At 48.7% G+C, this 19,927-nt stretch overlaps 1 protein-coding gene across 1 annotated transcript in view; it reads left to right on the top strand.

Annotated features, from left to right (window-relative positions):
• Positions 1 to 17,163, top strand: part of LOC144153118 (uncharacterized) — a 140,547-nt gene extending 123,384 nt beyond the window's left edge. The window contains exon 4 of the mRNA XM_077684775.1: positions 17,075 to 17,163. Within this exon, the coding sequence (XP_077540901.1) occupies positions 17,075 to 17,163 (89 nt within the window). The remainder of the gene's footprint in view (positions 1 to 17,074) is intronic.
• The last annotated feature ends 2,764 nt before the right edge of the window (positions 17,164 to 19,927 follow it).

Below are 19,927 nucleotides of genomic sequence, written 5' to 3'. Positions count from 1 at the left end.
TGTGTCTGTGCTGGAGGACTCGGGCTGATGCACCCATATTTGAGGCAACTAATCGGGCGTTTTTGGTGTCTTCACCAGGCATTACACGATTTTTTTAGGTATACTCTGTAAAGAATACTTAAGCATTAAAAAACACCGGCTGACGTTAACGCTGCCACATTTTTTAACCATCGGTGCCAGCCTTTATTCTACGCAGGTGGTAAAACGGGAAGGGGAGGAGGGATGGTGGATGGTTTGTAGCTTGGGCTGTTGAGTTGGTGAATAACTTTGGCTCTTGATAAAATGACCACCACAAATGTGGGATTTCCACTTCGGCTTTCAGGCTCCCATGCTATCACAGTGTCGCTCACCAAAACCGTAGGCACAAAGCTCACGGTTACAGAAAGTGTAAACTACCGCAACATTTCTACGGCTACACGGTAATCCATCTCGTATGCAGGTGCCTTTCTATTTAAAGCACACGTATCGAGGTATCCCAGCACTAAGGCTGGCGTGGAAACCGTAGTCATTGAAACCAGTGAAGATAATTTAAAGTGTTAGAAACGAATAATAATATTGCTAACAGCTTTATTCCTACTCAGATCGCGCGGAGCCAGGCGCAGAGCGCTGCAAAAAGCGCTCGTGTCAATGTAGCCCATTCCTAACTTTACAAGCATCCCATAAGTTTGCGTAGCTGTTAGTGCATTTAAGAAGAAAATAATACTACTAATAGTAGTTTTATTCGTACTTAGAACGGGTGTAGCCAAGCGCAGATCGCTGCAAAAAGCGCTCATGCCATTGCAGCCGATACCCAACTTTAGATGCGTCCAACAAGCTTACGTAGTCATTACTGCATCTAAGAACCCAACACATCTGTCTAGACTTTGTTTCACCGCACATATACACTCACAACACCACCAAAACATTCAAAGCACCGAAGCAAACACGACAAAAACAACGGGAGGGTATGTAGTCCAATGCACCGGCTCATTCCACTGACGAGGGGAGCGCCGAGTGGTGGCTCCACCCGTCCAGCTGTCCGGTCCCTATAGGTATTGTGCTTATTTAGCAGTGTGTTAACAAACTTGGTTCCTACTATAAAGACCATGGTTCGATCACCATACGAACTCTAAATGAAAGAATCCAATTTCCTTTTGAAGCTAATTGATTTACTTTCCCGAAATTTATTCAAATAGGCACTTCGGCACAAATTCTGACACTCGTTATGAGGCTTTTTACTTGTTACAGCTGCGGCCATTTTCCGTACCGGACAACAATACCGGTTTTTTGCACACTGGCGAACAATTATTTTTGTCGTGAGGCTGGCAGGTCGTCTTCCTGCCGGCCTCACGACTAAGGAATATTAACCTCAGGCGAGCAAAGCTTTCAGTGCCCTCGTGGGGTTTTACAGTGCTCTAAAATCTACCTCGGCAGAAAAGGAAAATTTATATGATTACGTAAACGCTCAAGTCAGCCATCCCAGGCAGCTAAATGAGACCGAGTATGGTGTGATCCGCAATATGTCTTTCATATTTCGTTACGATGTTGCCTACCTTCTTGTTAACACCCACGCTGCTTTGATGGGCATTGCAATTTTTAAGGGTGCAATCGCGCACGAAATCAAGCCTCGCTTGGCTTACGCAAGATAAGTCAAATATAGGGACTTTAACAATGTATTTTTAAAAACCCGTATGCATCAGCCTCAGATCACCGGAATTGTGAGGAATCGCTGAACAACCGCCATACTTTCGAGCCTGGAAGTGCTTTGTGTTCAGGAAGGAATATGTATGGTACATTCAAAAGGGTTTAAGTTATAAAGAACCACATGAACAGCTTCCTAAAGACGAAAGGCGTAAGCCTTGAATGGGGAGAGTGAAAAAAGCAGAAAGGGGGCGAGAAAGCGGGCGGGTCAAGGGCACCGCACACACTGACCCCGATAGGAGATGGATGAAGGCGGCTCCCTCGATCGATGCCTCTCAACAGCTCTCAACAGAACAATCAAGAAAGGTAGGAAGAAGGGGACAAATCACGGGCGCCATCGACAACGCTCTCCACGACAGGATCAGTTGCGGCTGCCAGCATGGCTTCCCTCCCCCCTTCCTGGCAACTCCAGCTTTGTGTGCGGACAATGTACGACCTCCACCTTTTCTCCTCACGTATATTTAGGTCCCGGTGGCCGTTCTCTCTTTACTGGCTAGCCGATCGCAGATACGCCTGCGCTTTTGGTACGTAGATTTCTATGGGAACAACGATACCTACCATTGGCGCAACTATAGGGACATCAGCGTGAGTGAACGGGAATTCATGCGACGTATTCGACACGTATACTCTAGCTCCGCGGAGTCCGGAATCCCATCGCCGCTGTATTTGGCGTTGTTAATGAAAACGGGGATCTTGTTTGGCTCTGCGCGTGATAGCGGGTTAGAAGTGGTGCCGAATTCATCAGCAACTTTTAAGCGTGTTCTGTATGTCTTTTATAAACTGTGCGCCTTATATTAGAAAGAACCTTGGTGAGCTCGAGTAATAGTAAAGAACATGCTTGCTAGTCTGCACCAAGAGACGTGCGAAGCTATGTTCAGTGATGAATATAGTGCCTCCCTTCAAGCCGAGAAGTTATTGCTTCCCGCCTCATCACTGGTAAAATCGCGTTTAAGTTGCATTTGCTGACACATCTTGCTGGAAAACGGGCGGTAGTGGAATTTCGGCGCATTAGTTTGAAAGTTGAGATAAGGAAACAATAACACAGCGTCAAAGTAACTTTTTTCTGAATTAATAACCATATCTAAAATAAGAAAAAAAACAAGCACAGGTGGGTGTGTAGCGTAAACGCGTAGGATACGCAATTAGGTGTTATCAGTGCCGACCATGTTGTTGTTCGTCTTCCCCTTTGCGCGTTTTTTGTTTTTATTTCCAGCGCTGTTTTTGACACCCAATTCCAGGTTTTCCGAATAAACCGAAGAGACAAATACAGTCACATTTAATCAGAATGGCGTGTTGGGGAGGGGGGGGGGGGGGGAAGAAAACGCGAAGATTACGTTCACCCTGTGTTTGCGTACGGCAAAACAACACTGATCAATTGTTGAAATCTTTTTTTTTTTTTTTTTCAGCACGAGGTTGGCGTGGCGCAATAACAGGCAGGAAGCCCTTATGTAGTGCTCGAGGATGCCTGACAACGCTTATAGATGCTGCTGTTTTATGCAAAAAATAACCTTTTGAGAATGGTGTATTTACAAGCTAAAAACAGGGGACAGCAGTTCGCATTCGGAGGCCTGCTTACGCGACACCAGTGAAGCTTGTGTTATCAGGGTCACTCTTTGCAATACTGGGAGCCGAAAAAAAAGAACTCCCAGATTGTCTTCGCTGACGCTGGGGCCAAGTTGGCATTAATACCGAGAGGCATACCACGCTCACGTGTGCACGGAGTAACTTCAAGACGCGAAAAAAGCTAAAAAGGCGTTCCTGCAGTCACGTATAAGCTACACTCACTTTGCGAAAGTTCTGTATTCTTCGTTATCTCCTGTCATAGATATTTTACAACGTGCACTTAAAAGCATCTACTTTAACGTACATGACGTTATTTACTGCCAACAAAGCTCACAATTCATTGCGCGTGTATTTACAAAAACGACTAACAACTATTTTTGCACATACCTCCAAACGTTTTAAAGTTCACGCTTAGGGGGTGGAATTTGATGCTGTTTTTCACCATCTGGGGCTAAGCGTCTGCAAATATTTATGAAAGCATATTTGTTGTTTTTGTTGTTGTTGTTACTGGCTCCGCGGTAAAAGCAAAGTTGTCGTGGGCTTTAGGGCTTTGGCTGATATCCGTCTCCGTCAACAGCGAGAAGAATCAAACGAATGAAATAGAAAGAGCACCGCTTGCTCGGCTACGAGCACTCAACAATTGCGACGGAAACCAATTCCTGTCTTTCACACTGCAGCAGCCAGTCCCAACACACTTAAAAGAAAAAGGCAACAATGCCCTTTTTTGCTCTTTGTCAGCGGGAAATAGGGATATCGCTGCGAAATACACGAAATAAATTTGTTCGTTCTTTCCGTTTTACTAAGTGCGCATTGCCAACGCAGCACATCAAGTCTGCTGGGACCTTCTCAGTAATCCCCATAGCGCGCGTGCTCACTTATACTGGTACTAGAAAGAGATCTAACTTATACGCTCGGCGAAGCGAGTTAGTGTACACGTCTAACAACCTCACTTTTTTATTATGAATGTAGCGCTTTACACTTGTCTGTCCACGTGCATCTGTATTTTGTTCTTTGAAGTGGCACATAACGTGGAAGCAGGATTCGCTTTTTCTTTCTCTAATCCCCCCCCCCCCCCTTTCACCGAATACGAATGTAGTGGGAAATAGAAAATCGGTCGCATGTCTGCTTGATTCCCTGCAAATGCCGTCAAAAGACGTCAGTGTTCTTGTTGGTGGTTGTAGGGCTCACGCGCCGACGCAGCGCAGGCGGTGAGGCGCATCCTAGTGGAGGGCTCCGGATTAATTTTGACCACTTGGGGATGTTTAAAGGAGCCATGAAGAGAAAACACAAGTCTGGTTCATTCGAAAGATTGCCTCGTTAGAACCATAACGACACCCCTTATAACGCAAACTTCGCTCAAATAAGCTACATAATTAGGAAAAAAGGAAATGACCATGCGACCCACCAGCTCATTTTCCGCAACAGAACCTATGATGTCACACGAGAATGCTCTGCGATTGGCGAAGGCCGGCAAAAGCAAACGAAAGTTTGGCAGGGCTTACAGTTTGCATAGCGAGCTAAATGCCCGTGAAACATACTGCACATTCTTTTTATGACAAAGAACGGTGGAGTAAACGGTTGAAGTTCCGAACGAACACGCAAGCGTGTATGCAATGCGTACGAAACTACCGCCAGCCGAACTCGACATCTCGCCGTCGCCACCGTCGCGCAGACGAATTTTCGGGTTCAAGGCTCTTCGGGGCCAACGAACCATCCCAGCACACAGCCGCGACCTTGCTTGGTATCGTAATTCCTTCACAGGAGGTTGGCCGTCATATCGCCAACCAGCAAAGGTAAAAATAGAAACAAGGGGAGTAAGGAACACAGAGCAGCAACGAGATAGTGCCACTCGTCGCACAGGTTTCGGTATGGAGGTCGTGTTGGCTTGCTGCTGTCGTTACGAGCTCGTTTACAGTTCACAACCACTGAAAACTTCAGTTTGTTCGAGTACTTTACAATGAAATTTCGTTGCTGTGCTTTGAAATGCCCATGTAGTACGGCAAATCGTCGAGGGAGTGCGACATCCCCGCTGGTGAGATCTCCTTTCATGTGCTGCCCAACGACGAACCTCGGCGAAGCAAGTGGCTATGTTTTGTGAACTTTGCAAACGGAGGAGAAAGGGAGCTAAAGGAAGTACGAGTGTGCTCGCTTCATTTCCGAGGAAGTGATTACGGCAGGGACCCGGACATGCTGGCGCTCGTCGGCGACTTCGTCAAATCGCCTTTCAAAGCGCTCTGACCTTGGGGAAAAAAAATTGCCGTACACACCGCGCATTGACGCTGGAATCTTTCTGGTCGGAGCACAGAGCTCGAGCGAACGGCTTCCATACACGACACCGGCCAACAGGCATAAGCGATACTGCTACTGAAATTGAAAATACGGCACATACGTACCAGTCTGCATTCGTCCGTCGCGACGGGGCTGACGAGGCAGCGGTGCCGACGGCTGGGCGTTCGTCTGTTGTGGCTATCGCGGAATGGTCGCTTTCCCGTCCACCGCGTATCCCACAACTCTTGCCGCTCGTGCACTTAGAAGCATTGAGCGTTCAAGTGGTGTGAGGTTGTTAAATGCAAGCCCGAGCTCCTCGGCGAGAGTTTTGTTCTCCGGATCAGGCGATTCCATGACTAGGGCTGCGGGTGCACTAGGTTTTACTAGTATTTTTAAAATGGCCGCCGTCTCGGTCGACTCCGCATGTGGGTGCTATATGGAGTCGACATACTAAGTATCTGTTTCATGGACCGGCTCGTATGACGCCATTGTTCACGTGACTAAATGTGCAATTTTAGCGGGAGATTTAAAATTTTGGCTTAAATTGCCTTATTTCTCAGTGAATAAAGCATCATTTGCTTCCGGGAAAGCGCTTGGGGTACTATGAAACACCTAATCTTTCGAATAAAACAAACTTTTGTTTTCTCTTCATGGCTCCTTTAACGTGCGCCGAAATCTCGTATACACGGGCGTTTTTGCTTTTCGCCTCCATTCGAAAAGCAGCCGCAGCAGCCGGGGATCGAACCCGCGACGTCGTGCTCAGCAGCGCAACGCCTTAGCCACTGAGCCACTGCGGCGGGATAGTGTTATTAATCTTCTGCCACCTCTGCCAGGTAATTCGTAACTGCATCTTCTCTTCTTACCCCCATCTCGCGCTCTTCCCCTTCCGTCTCACTCCTTCCATTATAAACGCAATGGGGTTTTGCTCAATTCACTACAATTTTCCCGCGTTCGCACTCTTCGCGCGCCGTCTGTTGGGGCCTTTTTTACTGTCGGATTTGGGCGCCGTCTCGAACTAGAACACGTCGTTTTTGCATATTTTTTACAATATCATCTAAGTGTCGTTTAAAATATCGGTTTCAATATTTCTGCTCCGTCACTCTCTGTCCTGTGCGGATTGAAATGTACTATTCTAGAGGTGTGCCGCTCCACTTGACTTAGAGCACATCTGAGTACGTAGTGGAGGGCCCTGAGGACAAAGCATAAAATCAATGTAACAGGCCTGGCTGAACAGGTAAACTTCAAAGGGGACAATAATTTGAAGAGGAAAGAAATTAGACCCAGCAAAAAGTACATTTCGGGAGCTTGGAGCGGGTAGCATATATGGAAAGAACGCATCACCAGTGGTGAAAAATCTGCAGGGTGGTTCTGTCGTAGATATTCAACCAGGAGGAATACTGTATATTTCAGAGTAGCCGGGACATGACTCCGTAATCTTATTGGGACTCACTTGCGTGTCATGCGCGCCCGTCTGCTTTGAGACAGTGTAAAGAGGAATATAGCGCAAATCAATGCGAATGGAGGAGACTGAGGGCGACAAGGACAGAGAGTTGCTGAAAAGCATCGGTTTGTTAAGGAAGGTATGGAGGTCCTGGGGCAAAGAATTTCTCGGCCTTACATGTTTACTTCTGGTGACTGCACCGACAGTTGACAAAACACTCGGGCAACATAATCACCCTGCCTCCTGAGAACAAGTCTGGGCTGGGATTTAAGGCCACGCTCGGTTACAAGAATATGGCTCGGGATAGGGGGGGGGGGGGGGGGGGGGGCGCAACATATATCACGGAAGCGTCCCATTCGTAGGAGACTTGTAGCATATCCCCACAACAGTTTGCAACAAGTACAGTCCTTAGCTGCTACTCGTGCAGGATGGAATTGTGTCGGACGGCTTCGTCACCTACGTGCGGTGAGCGGACGTGCGATGTGCGATGTACGACATGCACACATTACATCATTTGTAAAGGAAAAAAACTTCTTCCACTCCTTCAGCGGCAATTGTTGTTGGTTTTTCCCCTGATGAGTTCACGCATTAGTTCTGCACAGTTGTTAAATATTGATTAATGGGAGAGGCCTTTGCCCTGCAGTGGGCGTAGATAGGCTGGTGGTGATGATGATGATGGTGATGATGAATGTCGACAACTAAAGCGCTTAGAACTACTTGCAAAGTTGGCCGCGTGAAGTTCATAGCAGGACCGGTAATACGACGAGGTGCTTTACGAATAAAAGACTGTCAGAGTCTTCGTGTATAGAAACTCTCTTCCTGTGTGTCCTTGGGACTTTGGTCTGCTTACAACATAAAAGGCATCTTTTATCGTTGAAAGGCACCTTCTCGATCAGCGCTTTTTTCTCTAAAACTTGGGGTCTTTTATTTCAATGTTGCACAAGCGCTTCTTTCGAATATACACACCCGGAATATTGTGATCGGTAGAAATGAAACTACCCTGTTGTTAAGTTATGGAGGAGGTTGTACACAGAAAACATATTACAGTACGCGTACTCAGGCAACCCGCATTTTTGCATACGCGGTTACTTTGTGGTGTGCCAGGAATGTACTGCCGTCTGCTGACTCCGCTTAATTTTGCACCAACGTTCGCGGCATCTCCTCGTCATCCCTATGACTTGCACTTTTCCACCCCGACGACCCGTCATCAAGGCAGAAGCGTGTGTACTGTATATGCCTGGGTTAGAAATGCGGCCTGTCTCTGTAGGAGTGACCTAAATTCCGCACAACAGCAACTGGCTCTTCTGTGGAAATGTCCATGCCATTTGAAGCCGGCTTAACCGGCTCTACGCTGAGAGAGAGAGAGAGAGCTTTTCGTAAAACATTTAATATCGCTTCAAACAAAACACGGCACTTCCAATCCGGCGGAGACGCTCATTACTAAAGCGAAACACGGTGGTTTGCATACGTACGTATCAACTACGCCATCAAAGCCCTAATTAGTCTAACAAGATGCCAGCTCTGTGGATGAACAACGCTCGAATGATCCCCTGTCTGCGGTTAGTCTTTGAAACACGCGCATCCATGCTCCACCCTTTTTAAGCGCTTGTCGCTCTCGATTACAAAATGAAATTAGGCGTCGGCAGAACGGTGTTCTAATTATACTTGAATATTGTAGTATTTTTGCTTTATTGACGTTTTAAGGGCGAAACCCTTTATGGGCTGGGGCTGTTGGCGTCTCCTGTCGTCGTCGTAATCGCCGTTCGTCTGGTGTAGTCAGGGTACTAAAACACCGGGAAACTCGTTACGCCTCGCGCTAGAACGTAACGCGTACTAAAAAACACCGGGACACTTGTTCACGCCTCGCGCTGGAGCGCTTCGTAACGCGTACTAAAAAAATACCGGAACACTCATTTACGCCTCGCGCTGGAGCGCTCCGTAACGCATACAAAAAAAAAAACACCGGGAAACTCGCGTACGCCTCGCGCTAGAACGTAACGCGTACTAAAAACACCGGGACACTCGCTTACGCCTCGCGCTGGAACGCACCGCGTACTTAAAAAATTTTGGGACACTCCTTTACGCCTCGCGCTGGAGAGCACCGTGCTTCAAAGACATGGGACTTTTACAGCAAAGCTGTATACCTCTACCCCACAACAGTTCATCTCCGTTGAAAAAATGCCAAGGCGCCAAGAATGCACTTATACACCTCATGCTTCGCGCCTCCACAGGTTTCGCGTTAGTGTATATATAGATGGCCCGCGATTTTTAACAGATCTGTCGCTGTCGCCGCCTCTTTGATATTAAAAAAATTCCCGGGAACTTAAGACATTTACGTGCTTGAAGGCGAAGCCTGGTGATTATGAAGGACATCCTTACCTCCACATCACGTTTTGGTATCTTTCTTCGCTTTGGTCTCTTCGTTTCTTCAAGCAATTACATCTACAGGCAAATTGGCCGCAATTCTCCTGACGGCTTCCCCAGAAAAAGATCTCGCTCCGCAAGCACATGCTCTACTCACGTGCAGTCACATTCACTTGTCACATGAAACGGAGCAGCGTGATTTGTGATCCCCTCCCAACGCAACAGGATCTGGCTCTAACGACCCGGGTTCAGGTCCCATAGAAACCAAAACGTGTTTTATTTACTTATTTTTCTGAAGCAACTGCAATTTTGCTTCAATTCATGTTGACGCCGACGTCGGCGACGACGTTTTTAGCGTTTAATGAGGCATCTCAGCATTTCGCACTACAGTGTTAGCTCAGCTGTATTGTTCTGCAAGTTATGCGAGTGATAAACGCCACTACGCATCATTTGGGAAATACCGTAATTACCCGATTCTAACGCGCCCCCGATTCTAACGCGCACCCGATTTTCCAAGCAAAAACCGAAAAAACTTGCACCTCCGATTGTAACGCGCAAGGAACTTTGTGAACAAGAAAAACGAATGCGAGAGAAACGGCCGAATTATTTCCCGAAGTAATCTCACTCATCTCACTCCTCGTCGCTCTCCGAGAGCACCTTGTCGCCTTCGGCTGACCGCAACATCTCGTCATCGCTGCCGTCAAGCGCGGTCGCGATGCCACACTTCTGAACGAACGTTCAACCATGTTCGATGGGATCGTGGCCCACACCTCGCACGCCCATCCCGCGATCTTCTCCAGAGGCGCACGCTTCAGCCAACCGCTCGTTGTGAGCGCGTGGGAGCCGCTCGCAAGCCGCGGAAGCGGCACACCTTCGTTGCCGCTACTGCCATTGCTATTATCAAGCGCGCTAGTGGAATAATTTGGCAATTTGTGTGAATGCCGATAGAAAAGCGTAGGCGCCTAGATCCGAAAAATTGTTAAAAGCTTTGGCGCCATATTGAGATGGCGATGGCGATGGGTGGAACAAAATTCAAGAAAGGGTTTATTCTATAAAACAGAACAGAACAAATAAAACAACAAGAAAGGGTTTATTCTATAAAACAGTTAGAGAAATGAGTGGCCATGCCTCAAAGGGGAATTACAGCGCCGTGCCGGGTAAGAAGCGGCGCCGTGTACCGCTTCCACAAAGGGAGTCACTGCAGCCATTTCTACACCACTCATCCGGAAAAGCCTCTGGGAGGCGGGTCGGCCGACATAGGGAAAACTCTGACCCGCGCGCAGACCCCAGTTTTCGCCTAGACAGGTTCACACAGATCTGACAGGTTAACACCTGCTCATGTTATCTGTGGCCGTGATGTCCGTGCAGCTTTGCAGCTCACGAGCGACCGGTCGTCTCCCATGCTATGTAGCGGTGTGATGTCCTATTTATAGTACATACGATGGTGTGGCTAAGGGACGGGCTGGCTTCAATGGTGGTAATTATTGCAGGTGAATGCGAAAATAGTGTGTCACTCTGCTCCTCTGCTACTCATGCACTAGCGGCAAGAAATAACTGGAACCATAAGAACCTCCATAAGTTGGAAGAGCGGGTACTCGGAAGGGGGGGGGGGGGGGGGGGGAGGGAGGGAGGAGGAGGGGGAGGGGGGTTGAGCGCCCCACTGCATCCAGGCGTGCAGGCCTAAGGCCAATTTGGAAGCTTGAATGACAAGCGGTTAAACTTTGACTAGTAAACAAGGACGAGAAAGACTGCAACACAGGACGAAGCGCAAACTAACAACTGATTTATTAACGTAGATGAACATATATATACACGTGCTTGTATGAAAAAACATACAAAAAAGGTACAAAAAGATCCAAAAAGTTTGAACGTATTTGATTACAACTGCACGCGGTGTTACAAGGAGCGCATGCTCAGTTCTTAGCGCGACAAGAAGTCTATTTCTCTTTTTGATAATATGATAGATGGTGCGCTGACGTATTCCCTTTCTTTTGCAGACACCATGCTGCAGGTTTCCCATATCTCGCGCTGCATCTTGATTCTAGACCTCAGGAGCACTGACGTTTTATGGTACTCAGGCGTGCATCCAGACCTTGCACAACGCTGTGCCAAGTTGCTCGGCGCATTTACCAACGAGCATGCGTACTTGTGCTCCCGGAGCCGTACATTGAGGCAGCGACCATGCAGTGTGGCCGATGTATGACTTTCCACCAGGAAGGGGAAGTTTGTACACAACACCTTGTTCCTGGTGGCAAGTCATACATCGGCCACATTGGTATGTCGACCATATGTCGACCATACCCCGTGTTTCATGAAACGATTACTACCTACCGTAACAAAAACAAGCCAGGCGCAAATGCGGTCAGAAGTAAAGCAAGAACGAACATCGGTTTTGCGGAGTATGGTGGCGCCATGTAGGACTCACGGTAAAGAAGGTGTTCCGTAGTCCGCTGCAGATTAAACTGCGTGCTGACGTTCTTGTAAGGAACTGCCCTGGCTACGCCGCCGCAAACATCCCGAAACACAGGGTTTGGCGGGATAATCAAAATTTTAACCTAAGTTGACTAATTTTTTAGCGAATAAAGCGTCCTTTGCTGCTGAACAAGCGCTGGCGGCACTACAAAACACTAAACATTTCGAATAAAACAACCTTGCATATTGTCTGCATGGCCCCTAAATACAACCTTCGTAATATCGTATAACTACATGTATGTAGTGGACGGGCCTGCCCCTGTTACCTGTAACAGGTTTTAGGGGCGGGTTGTTCAAGCTTGTCGCTGCGAACGGACGCCGCCTGCAGAGAACCCTCCATTCTCCCCGTCTCTCCGACCCAACGTGCGACCGTTATCACAACACTGGGAAAGGTGTTCTTATGTGTTAGTACTTTTTTTAACCGTCCGCAAAGCGCTGAAGGCTACACGCTAGTGCTCGAACACGCGTCCAGACCGGCCGTGGTCTCCACCATCTTCACGCGCCCGGGTGGCATGACGTCAGTCCTGAAACCGTGACGCCATACACACGCCGGAGCACTGCGCGTCAATCACAGCCAGCTCATTGGCCACGTCGATTGATTGTAGGGTTTAACGCGCCGACGCAACGCAGGCGATGAGGCGCGCCGTAGTGGAGGGCTCCGGATTAATTTTGGCCACCTGGGGATCGTTAACGTGCGCCGAAATATCGTACACACGGGCGTTTTTGCTTCTCGCCTCCATCAGAAAAGCGGCCGCCGCGGCCGGGAATCGAACCCGAGACCTCGCGCTCAGCAGCGCAACCATTGGCCACGTCACGGAGGCCCTCACGTCGGCGGTTAGGGGAGAAACGGGAGATACCGATGGCGTCATGATGATTCCGATTGAAAAACGATATCCGTTCTTCTTGTGCGCGCAAAGCATAAAAATAAAATAAAAATATACGGATATAACATATATGGTACAGTGAGACGTATACATTATGTGCGCTGTTCCGTATACAGACTGTCTCAAGGAGGCGCTTCCATGTACTACGCACCATTTCACCCGAGGAATGGAACACCACACTAAGTACTCGAACACCATCACGCATTCTACGTCGCCCGACAAGCCAGACGAAAATGCGCCGAAGGTTTTAATGAGCGGTCACTGTTGCAATTGCCTAGGAGATCTCCCAACATACAAAGGGAGCCTTCTACATAGTGATCTCAGCCTTCAGATTTCTTGTCAGTGCTCCTTTAAACAGCTCTGTTGTAAAAAAACATGTTTGATTTAACGGGATATGAACGCGGGTCTGGAGCAGCAGCCAAACGCGCTAGCAGCCAAACGCACTACGCACACGTTACAACCGGTGTAACAAATGTTGTCGCCCTGGTTCTTTCCTTCGTGGCACATGCCCACGTGGGAGATCGACAAAGAATCGGGAGCTTTTAGGGGTTGATATTCCAGATTAAAAAAAAAACTATGAACTGAAAACGAAAATATTATAAAATAGGGCGGGCCACGTGAGACCTGAACGGTCTCACGTGGCCCGTGAACGGTAAGAAAGAACGGGTGCACGCTAGCCCTGACTCTGGAATATAGCTACAGCGTGCCGCGGTGTGCTTCCTGGCGTAATTTGTGCCGTAAGACAGCAAAATGAAAGCGAGGAACGACGCGTAAAAGAAGGCAGTGCACGCAATTTCCTTCAAAAATGCCAAGAGCATGAAACCGAAGACAGAGATGCAAATACGATGCAGTAGTCAAGTTGATAAGTACCGCCAGGCTTTCGCGTTCACAGCCCGTAAGCCGATTTAGGCATCCAGAGGAATTTTATTTTTTTGCCTTTTTTGCGACACGTGCTTGCTTGCCTTTTGCTTCTAAAAACTTCGCATGGGTATCAGAGTCTCCATAAAGGTTCGATAGTGATGCCTGAAGAGAGACGGACAAGGACACACAGAAAGCCGCCGCGCAGTTTGCGCTGGCGGCGATCACACGCCAGCAGTCGCGGCCGGCACCCCCCTCCTAGCGAGGGAGTGAGAGCCACCGTGACCTTTTAGCCGGCGAGTAAAGATGTTGTTTCCCCCCCCCCCTCTTATTTCATCAATCATCAACTCTTATTTCATCAATTTTACCAATGCTTCAAATAATCATTTGTTTGAAGAGTTTGGAAAGTTTTTGAGCGTGCCTATTTAAACGTCGCCTTCGTGGTGAGCCGGTGCACCGACCGTCAGCTACAGTTTAACAAAACTTGCTGCTGAGCGAGTTGGTTTATACTAGAAGAAAAATCCTGCCATCTCCACGAAGTGAATGATGATGAGAGGGGCGAAGCTAAAATGCTTATCGGTAAAACCGTGAAACATTCGCCCACACATCATATAAAGACTCCACACGTTGTTATAGGTCTTCTTGACGCCCCGCGCCAATCTGAATGAGTGAAGGACATAAGGCGCGTTCGTAGCCACGCTCGCGTCTCGGTTTGTAGCGCAGTGGGAAGAGCGCCATGTACCTCCCGTCACGGCCAGAGAGTCGTGGGATCGCAACCGGGCGCCGCCGCGTCAACACCACCACTCCTCGCTCGCAAAGCTTGAGACTCCCCACCGCTCCGTTGACAAGCCCGTCGACGACGTCGATGTTTGTGGTGATCATGTAGGGCTTGTTTGGGACGATGGGAATCTCCATGGGTAAGTTGGCAAATTGGGTGTGTGACATTTTAGCCACCTTGGCCGTCGCCTTCTGCAGAGCGTCTTGCGTCGCGTACCCCCGGTACGTGTCTTGAGCTCGCAGGCGACGAACTACGACCTCTTCTTCTTCCCCTCCTCCTTGTTGGGTAGCAACTAACGCGTTGAACGTTTTGACCTCTGCGTCTAATTTTTGGTTGCCCATTCCCTAGGGGCATCCTGCCACAATCATCATCAGCGGTATGTACACGGCGCAACGAGGGACGGGACAGGGCCCGAGGAAGAGGAGCTTCGCCCCTAAAAAAGCCGAGAAAGCCACATAACGTATGATGTTTAAGTTCAAACAATATTTCCTTAAGCCGTTAGTGTCCCTTTAAGCAGTGCTCTACGGAGGTGAGGAAGTTCCGTTGCACGGTATGTATGATTCCGCTGCTGCTGCTCCTGGTGCTGCTGCTGCTGATGCGCCCAATGCTGATGAGGACGATGCTGCTGTAATTATGGGGATGCTGAGGATGCTGGGAATGGGGATGCCAATGATGATAATGATGATGCTGGTGATGATACTGATGATAATGGTGCTGATGATGATAGAAATTCGGCCCTAGGGTTCCAATCGGAAAATCGTAATATCGCGCGTGAAAGTCACATTGTCTTCGTCGTGTCTTCTTTTCCTGGTTTTCTTCCCCGCTGCCTTGCAGCAGTCCTGCCGAGCGTACCAGGAATATATCCGGTAAATGGCTTCTGTTCACGACACCTTCGAAGTCACCATAGTAGAAACGGAGTGAGTCACTCCCAACCCGACGTCATCAGGGTCGCTTATAGCGGCACCAGCCGGGCATGACAGTTTTTTTTTTCCCCACCGTGCATTTTGTTAAGTTATGCGGCGAACTTGAGCTTTAAGATAAAAAACTAAGAGCGGAGGACAAGCTACATTGGCGTTGCGAGGTGTTTTTTTGTGTGTGTGTGTGAATACGTTTACATGATAATTATCCCGAAGATTTTGTATAAAGTCCTGGCTGGGCTATTAGCTGAACGGCAATCTACAATCGGGCTAAATACGTTGAAAAATAAGTAATCCCGTATAATCCGCATGAGGGTAAACATTTTCTGTCCAGTTGGAAAAACGTCCTCTACCGTAATAGAAGAAGCGCAAAGAGCTCGTTTCCTTTTGCTTGCACTTAGAAAAACAAAACCTTGTGTGAGGCGGTTCAGGTGTAAGGCCTTAAGACCTGTTCTTTATCTCCTGACAGGCCCGTTTCATGTGAACGGCACTGGGACTCTCGTGGGACTTGTACACGATAGCCCCCCCCCCCCCCCCCCCCTTCCCTTTCGCTATGATCGTGACGCCCGTTGGGATCGCGAAACCGTAGAGGTACGTGTCCTTACTGGATACGCGTTGGTGCAATATAAAAAAACAGGGCTGAAGGGAAATTGTGCCTCTGAGCCCAAGATCTCAAAAGAAGGAAACCGCGTAAGGCGGTGCGGACGCCTCTCCTGGGACCACTTTTTCAGCGAAAAGCTAGATTTTAAAAATACCGGAAATCTTTAACGCCATTCGCAAGGTGCACTAGATGCGCTTCAGTGCACTGAGTGAGGGTTGCCGAAGTGACAACGTAGCAAGAAACGGCTATCCGAACTGCCGGCGTCAAGGAGGAAGAAGGCCTCGACGTCATCCACTCGTTCCCGCTTCAGATGAAAGAACAATCTGTGCGTGTTTTCGGAGACACTTGCGGAGTACGAATAACAAACAGTGCCAAAAGGCCTATCATAGAGGATACAGGTGTTGTTAGATTATAACAATTCACTCAGGTCTTCTTGTCTCGATAGTGTTGGGTGAAGGTGCGAGACTCCTGATTCGAGCAAATAAGCAAAAAGGGACAAAAGTTACAAAAAAAAAATCCGGCAATCACCAAAGCCGATGAGCCAGGCTTCCCGCCACACCAAGATTGATAGAAAAAACACACACACACACAATAAAGAACAAGGCAATTCGTAAAGGTAAACATCGGACATGTCTTTGAAAACAGAGAGATAAAATTTCACTTTTTTTCCTCAACCTGGTCCTTTGCGGTCCGAAAATGTGCGATAATAAATATAGGACTAAAAGATCTCAAGACGCCTTAGAAAAATGCTTTATGCGGCGCACGGCAAGAGCTGAAACTAAAGCCTGCGCCCCGTTCACGCTGGCACTTTACAGGCGTACTCTGTTTTGACTGTGCGTCGTTTTCGGGACAGCCCAAAGAAGTTTTTTTTTTTTTTTTGGGGGGGGGGGGGAACGAGATCCGTGCTTGAAGGCCTGACAAAGAATAAAAATTGAACAGCACAGAAAAGTAGACAAAGAAACGGCTCGCAAAAAGTAAAACACCTGAATTTTGTACGCCAAATACTATAGCTATGTATGTCATGCCTTCACCAGACAGCTAATCTTCAACGCACCACACACACAAAAAGAATTTTTAACAGCGAAGCTGTTATTGCTGGCCCTAATTTGTGCGGTGTCAGACAGACAAAGAACTTTATTCAGGTACTGAGAAACTGCCTTGGACCGCCCCTATCAAGGGGAGTCCGTGACAGTCGCAGGCCGCTCCCACGCAGGGACCGGAAGGCCGTGACCCTCCGCTCTCTCGCAGGCCCTGTGGACAACCCGAAGCTGAACCGAAAGGTCGCCGTTCTTAAGGGCTTCCTCCCAGTCCACTTTGGTGAATTCTGCATCGCGTAACGCAGGACATTGCCAGAGCATATGTGCTAGTGAGCAGTGCGCCTCCCCGCAGTCCGGACAATGCGGTTCTATGTTTGGCGAGGAGTGGCTAAACCTTCCCCTCGAAGGGAAAGATCCCGTTTGGAGAATCCTGAATGCCGACGATTGCGGTCGAGTGAGGTGAGGGTGAGAAAGCGGAAAAGTATTCCGAGAAAGTTGATAATGAGTCGTGACCTCGTGGAAGGTGAGGAGCGAGTCCCTGTACCTCCCGGCGACCCTGCCTACGAATTCGCCGGGACCGCCGCGGTGAGCGAAACCTCGCGCACGGTCATGGGCAAACTCATTAGCGTTGGGAACATCGAGTACGTTGGCCCCCATGTGGGCTGGGAACCATTTTATGGTGTGAAATCCAGCAGCGCCCTCGCTGCCGAGGATGGCCGCTGACTCTCGCGAGATCGAGCCCGAGGCGAAAGCCCTAGCTGCGGACCGCGAATCTGTAAAGATATATGACGCGATGGGTCTTTCATTGCTATAGCAATGACGATTTGCTCAGCCACCGTTTCCGATACATTTTTAACTGCGGCAGAACATAGGAGTTTGCCACTATGGTCGACCGAGACCACTGCAAAGCAGTCGGAGCGCTCGTACTGGGCTGCATCGACAAAGGTCGCGAGGTGCGGACTCTCTGCAACCGAGGCCAATAAAGAGCGGGCCCGAGCTAAGCGGCGCCCTACATTGTATTGCGGGTGGACATTTCTTGGAAGCGGACGTTCTGTAAACGTACTTCTGATCGAGGGTGATAAGGCCACTTTACCCTCGTTAGACTCGTTAAGACCACAGCCAATGGATTCAAGGATGCGCCTACCAGCCCGCGAGGACGATAGACGCACGACCTGAGCCGTCTTCTGGGCCTCGATCACCTCCGAGAGAAAATTATGCATGCCCAATTGCATGAGCTTCTCGGTGTTTGTGTTTAGAGGCAAGCCTAGAAGTCGCTTGATGCTCTTGCGCATTAGTGCATCGATTTTGGCCTCCTCCGTTTTGGACCAGTGCAGATCCGAAGCGACGTAATTAATGTGGCTCATAATAAACGCATGGTAGAGCCGAAGGAGATTGCTCTTGCTCAACCCTCCCCTGCGGTTAGAGACTCTGAGTATGCTCCTAAGCATGTTCTCCGTCTTAGAGGTGATGCGGGCTATTGTCTTAGAGTTCCGCCCCTTTGACTCCAGTAGAAGACCGAGGATCCTGATGGAGTCTACCCTGGGGATTCTCTGCCCATCCCGTGTGTATATAGCTATGGGAATCTGCTCTAAAGGAGTGAGGTTCCTCATCCCGTGTCGAGTGGGTCTGTAGAGTAACAACTCGGACTTGGCGGGTGACAGGCTCATTCCCGAATCGACTTGAAAATTTTCCGTTATGTCTAAGGTGTTCAACATAATAAAAAAAAATCCGTACGTGTCGGAGTTACTCCCACCGTCTACCCCCAATGTGAGCACGCGCCTTGCGAGGAGCGCCCGGCGTCGAACAGGCTTGCGCGTTGCGCTCGCAAAAAATGCCAAGAAAACAGTCCACGTGCGTCTGCGCCTCAGGGGGGGAACACAAGACAGCTCGCGCTAGTGACGCATGGGACGCGAAGCCGGTTGCCGCCGGTTCTAGCGCTTGCTGAAGCGTTCCACTTTGGGAGAAATGCCAAAGCCTGTGGACGAAACCATAGTCTCCTGTACAACCGACTGTACCTGCTCTGTCGCCCCGAAACGCATTGGAGCACCCCGTACAACCGTGGGGGCGCCAAGTTCCCAGGTGTTTAGATGACCGTGCCGATGCGAAGTGCTGTTTGAAGCGGAGGTGAACTGAAACGCACCTTGGCGTCGTCTGCTACGCGAAGGCGTCTTCCAGTTACAAAAGTCCGCAAAACGGCGAGCTTGGGCTTCATGAACCAATATTAAAGACCGAAGCTTTATGCGTGGCGTCGCAGAACTACTAAACGGCGTTCAGAGTACTGTTCCTGCCTGCACGCTCGCCCTTTTAGGTTCACTACGGGAGTTTCACAACAAAATATATACATGTCCTCACGGTTATCACTGCGATAAAAGCCAGTTAACTTTTCTCCCGCTCTATGGGAGTTGATAAGTGAAAAAAAAAATGATTCTTTTTTCGGTGTTTAGTCATAATTGAGTCATACTAATTAAATTTTGTTTCAAGAAGTCCAAACAGTTGAGCTGACCTTTTTTACCTACGAGTCCATTCAGTCTTGTTCGGCGGCTAATATTTTTTTGCGGTCCCCGAAAGGGTACGCACCCACCCTCCTCCATCCCTTCCCTATTTCTCCGTCGCCGCTGCTCCGCGAAATGGTGCCATCGCGCATGTAGTAGATATATTGACGACGCGGTAATCGCCAATGCCTGGCTGCTGCGCAAAGAATGACGACTTCAAGCTTTAGCTCAAGGTGATGCTCAGTATTTGAGAGCCCCTATATACGCTTAGGATAAACATTCAGCATGCACTTTGCTTGTTTCTCTCGCTTATTCTCCCCGGTACATTCATTCTTCCCTTGCCAATCACATACCGACTAACCGATCAATTCCCAGTGGGTCACAAACCCACCAGTGAACTCACCCGTAACATTTCTGGCTGAATCGAAGGAAACGTAGAAAAAAACGTTCGCGTTAAATTATTTACGAATGAACAAGGTAGCCCGAGAAAGACCATCTCTTATAAATACACTGTTGAGTTTTAGCGTCACCCTATCTAGATGGTTTTATTTATGGCCTCGTGTATTTCTATA

Source organism: Haemaphysalis longicornis, unplaced genomic scaffold (genome assembly GCF_048455015.1).
Source record: "Haemaphysalis longicornis isolate Haplotype H1 unplaced genomic scaffold, Haemaphysalis longicornis Haplotype H1 scaffold_9, whole genome shotgun sequence".
Taxonomy (NCBI): Eukaryota; Metazoa; Arthropoda; class Arachnida; order Ixodida; family Ixodidae; genus Haemaphysalis; species Haemaphysalis longicornis.
This window is presented reverse-complemented; position numbering and strand designations above follow the sequence as displayed.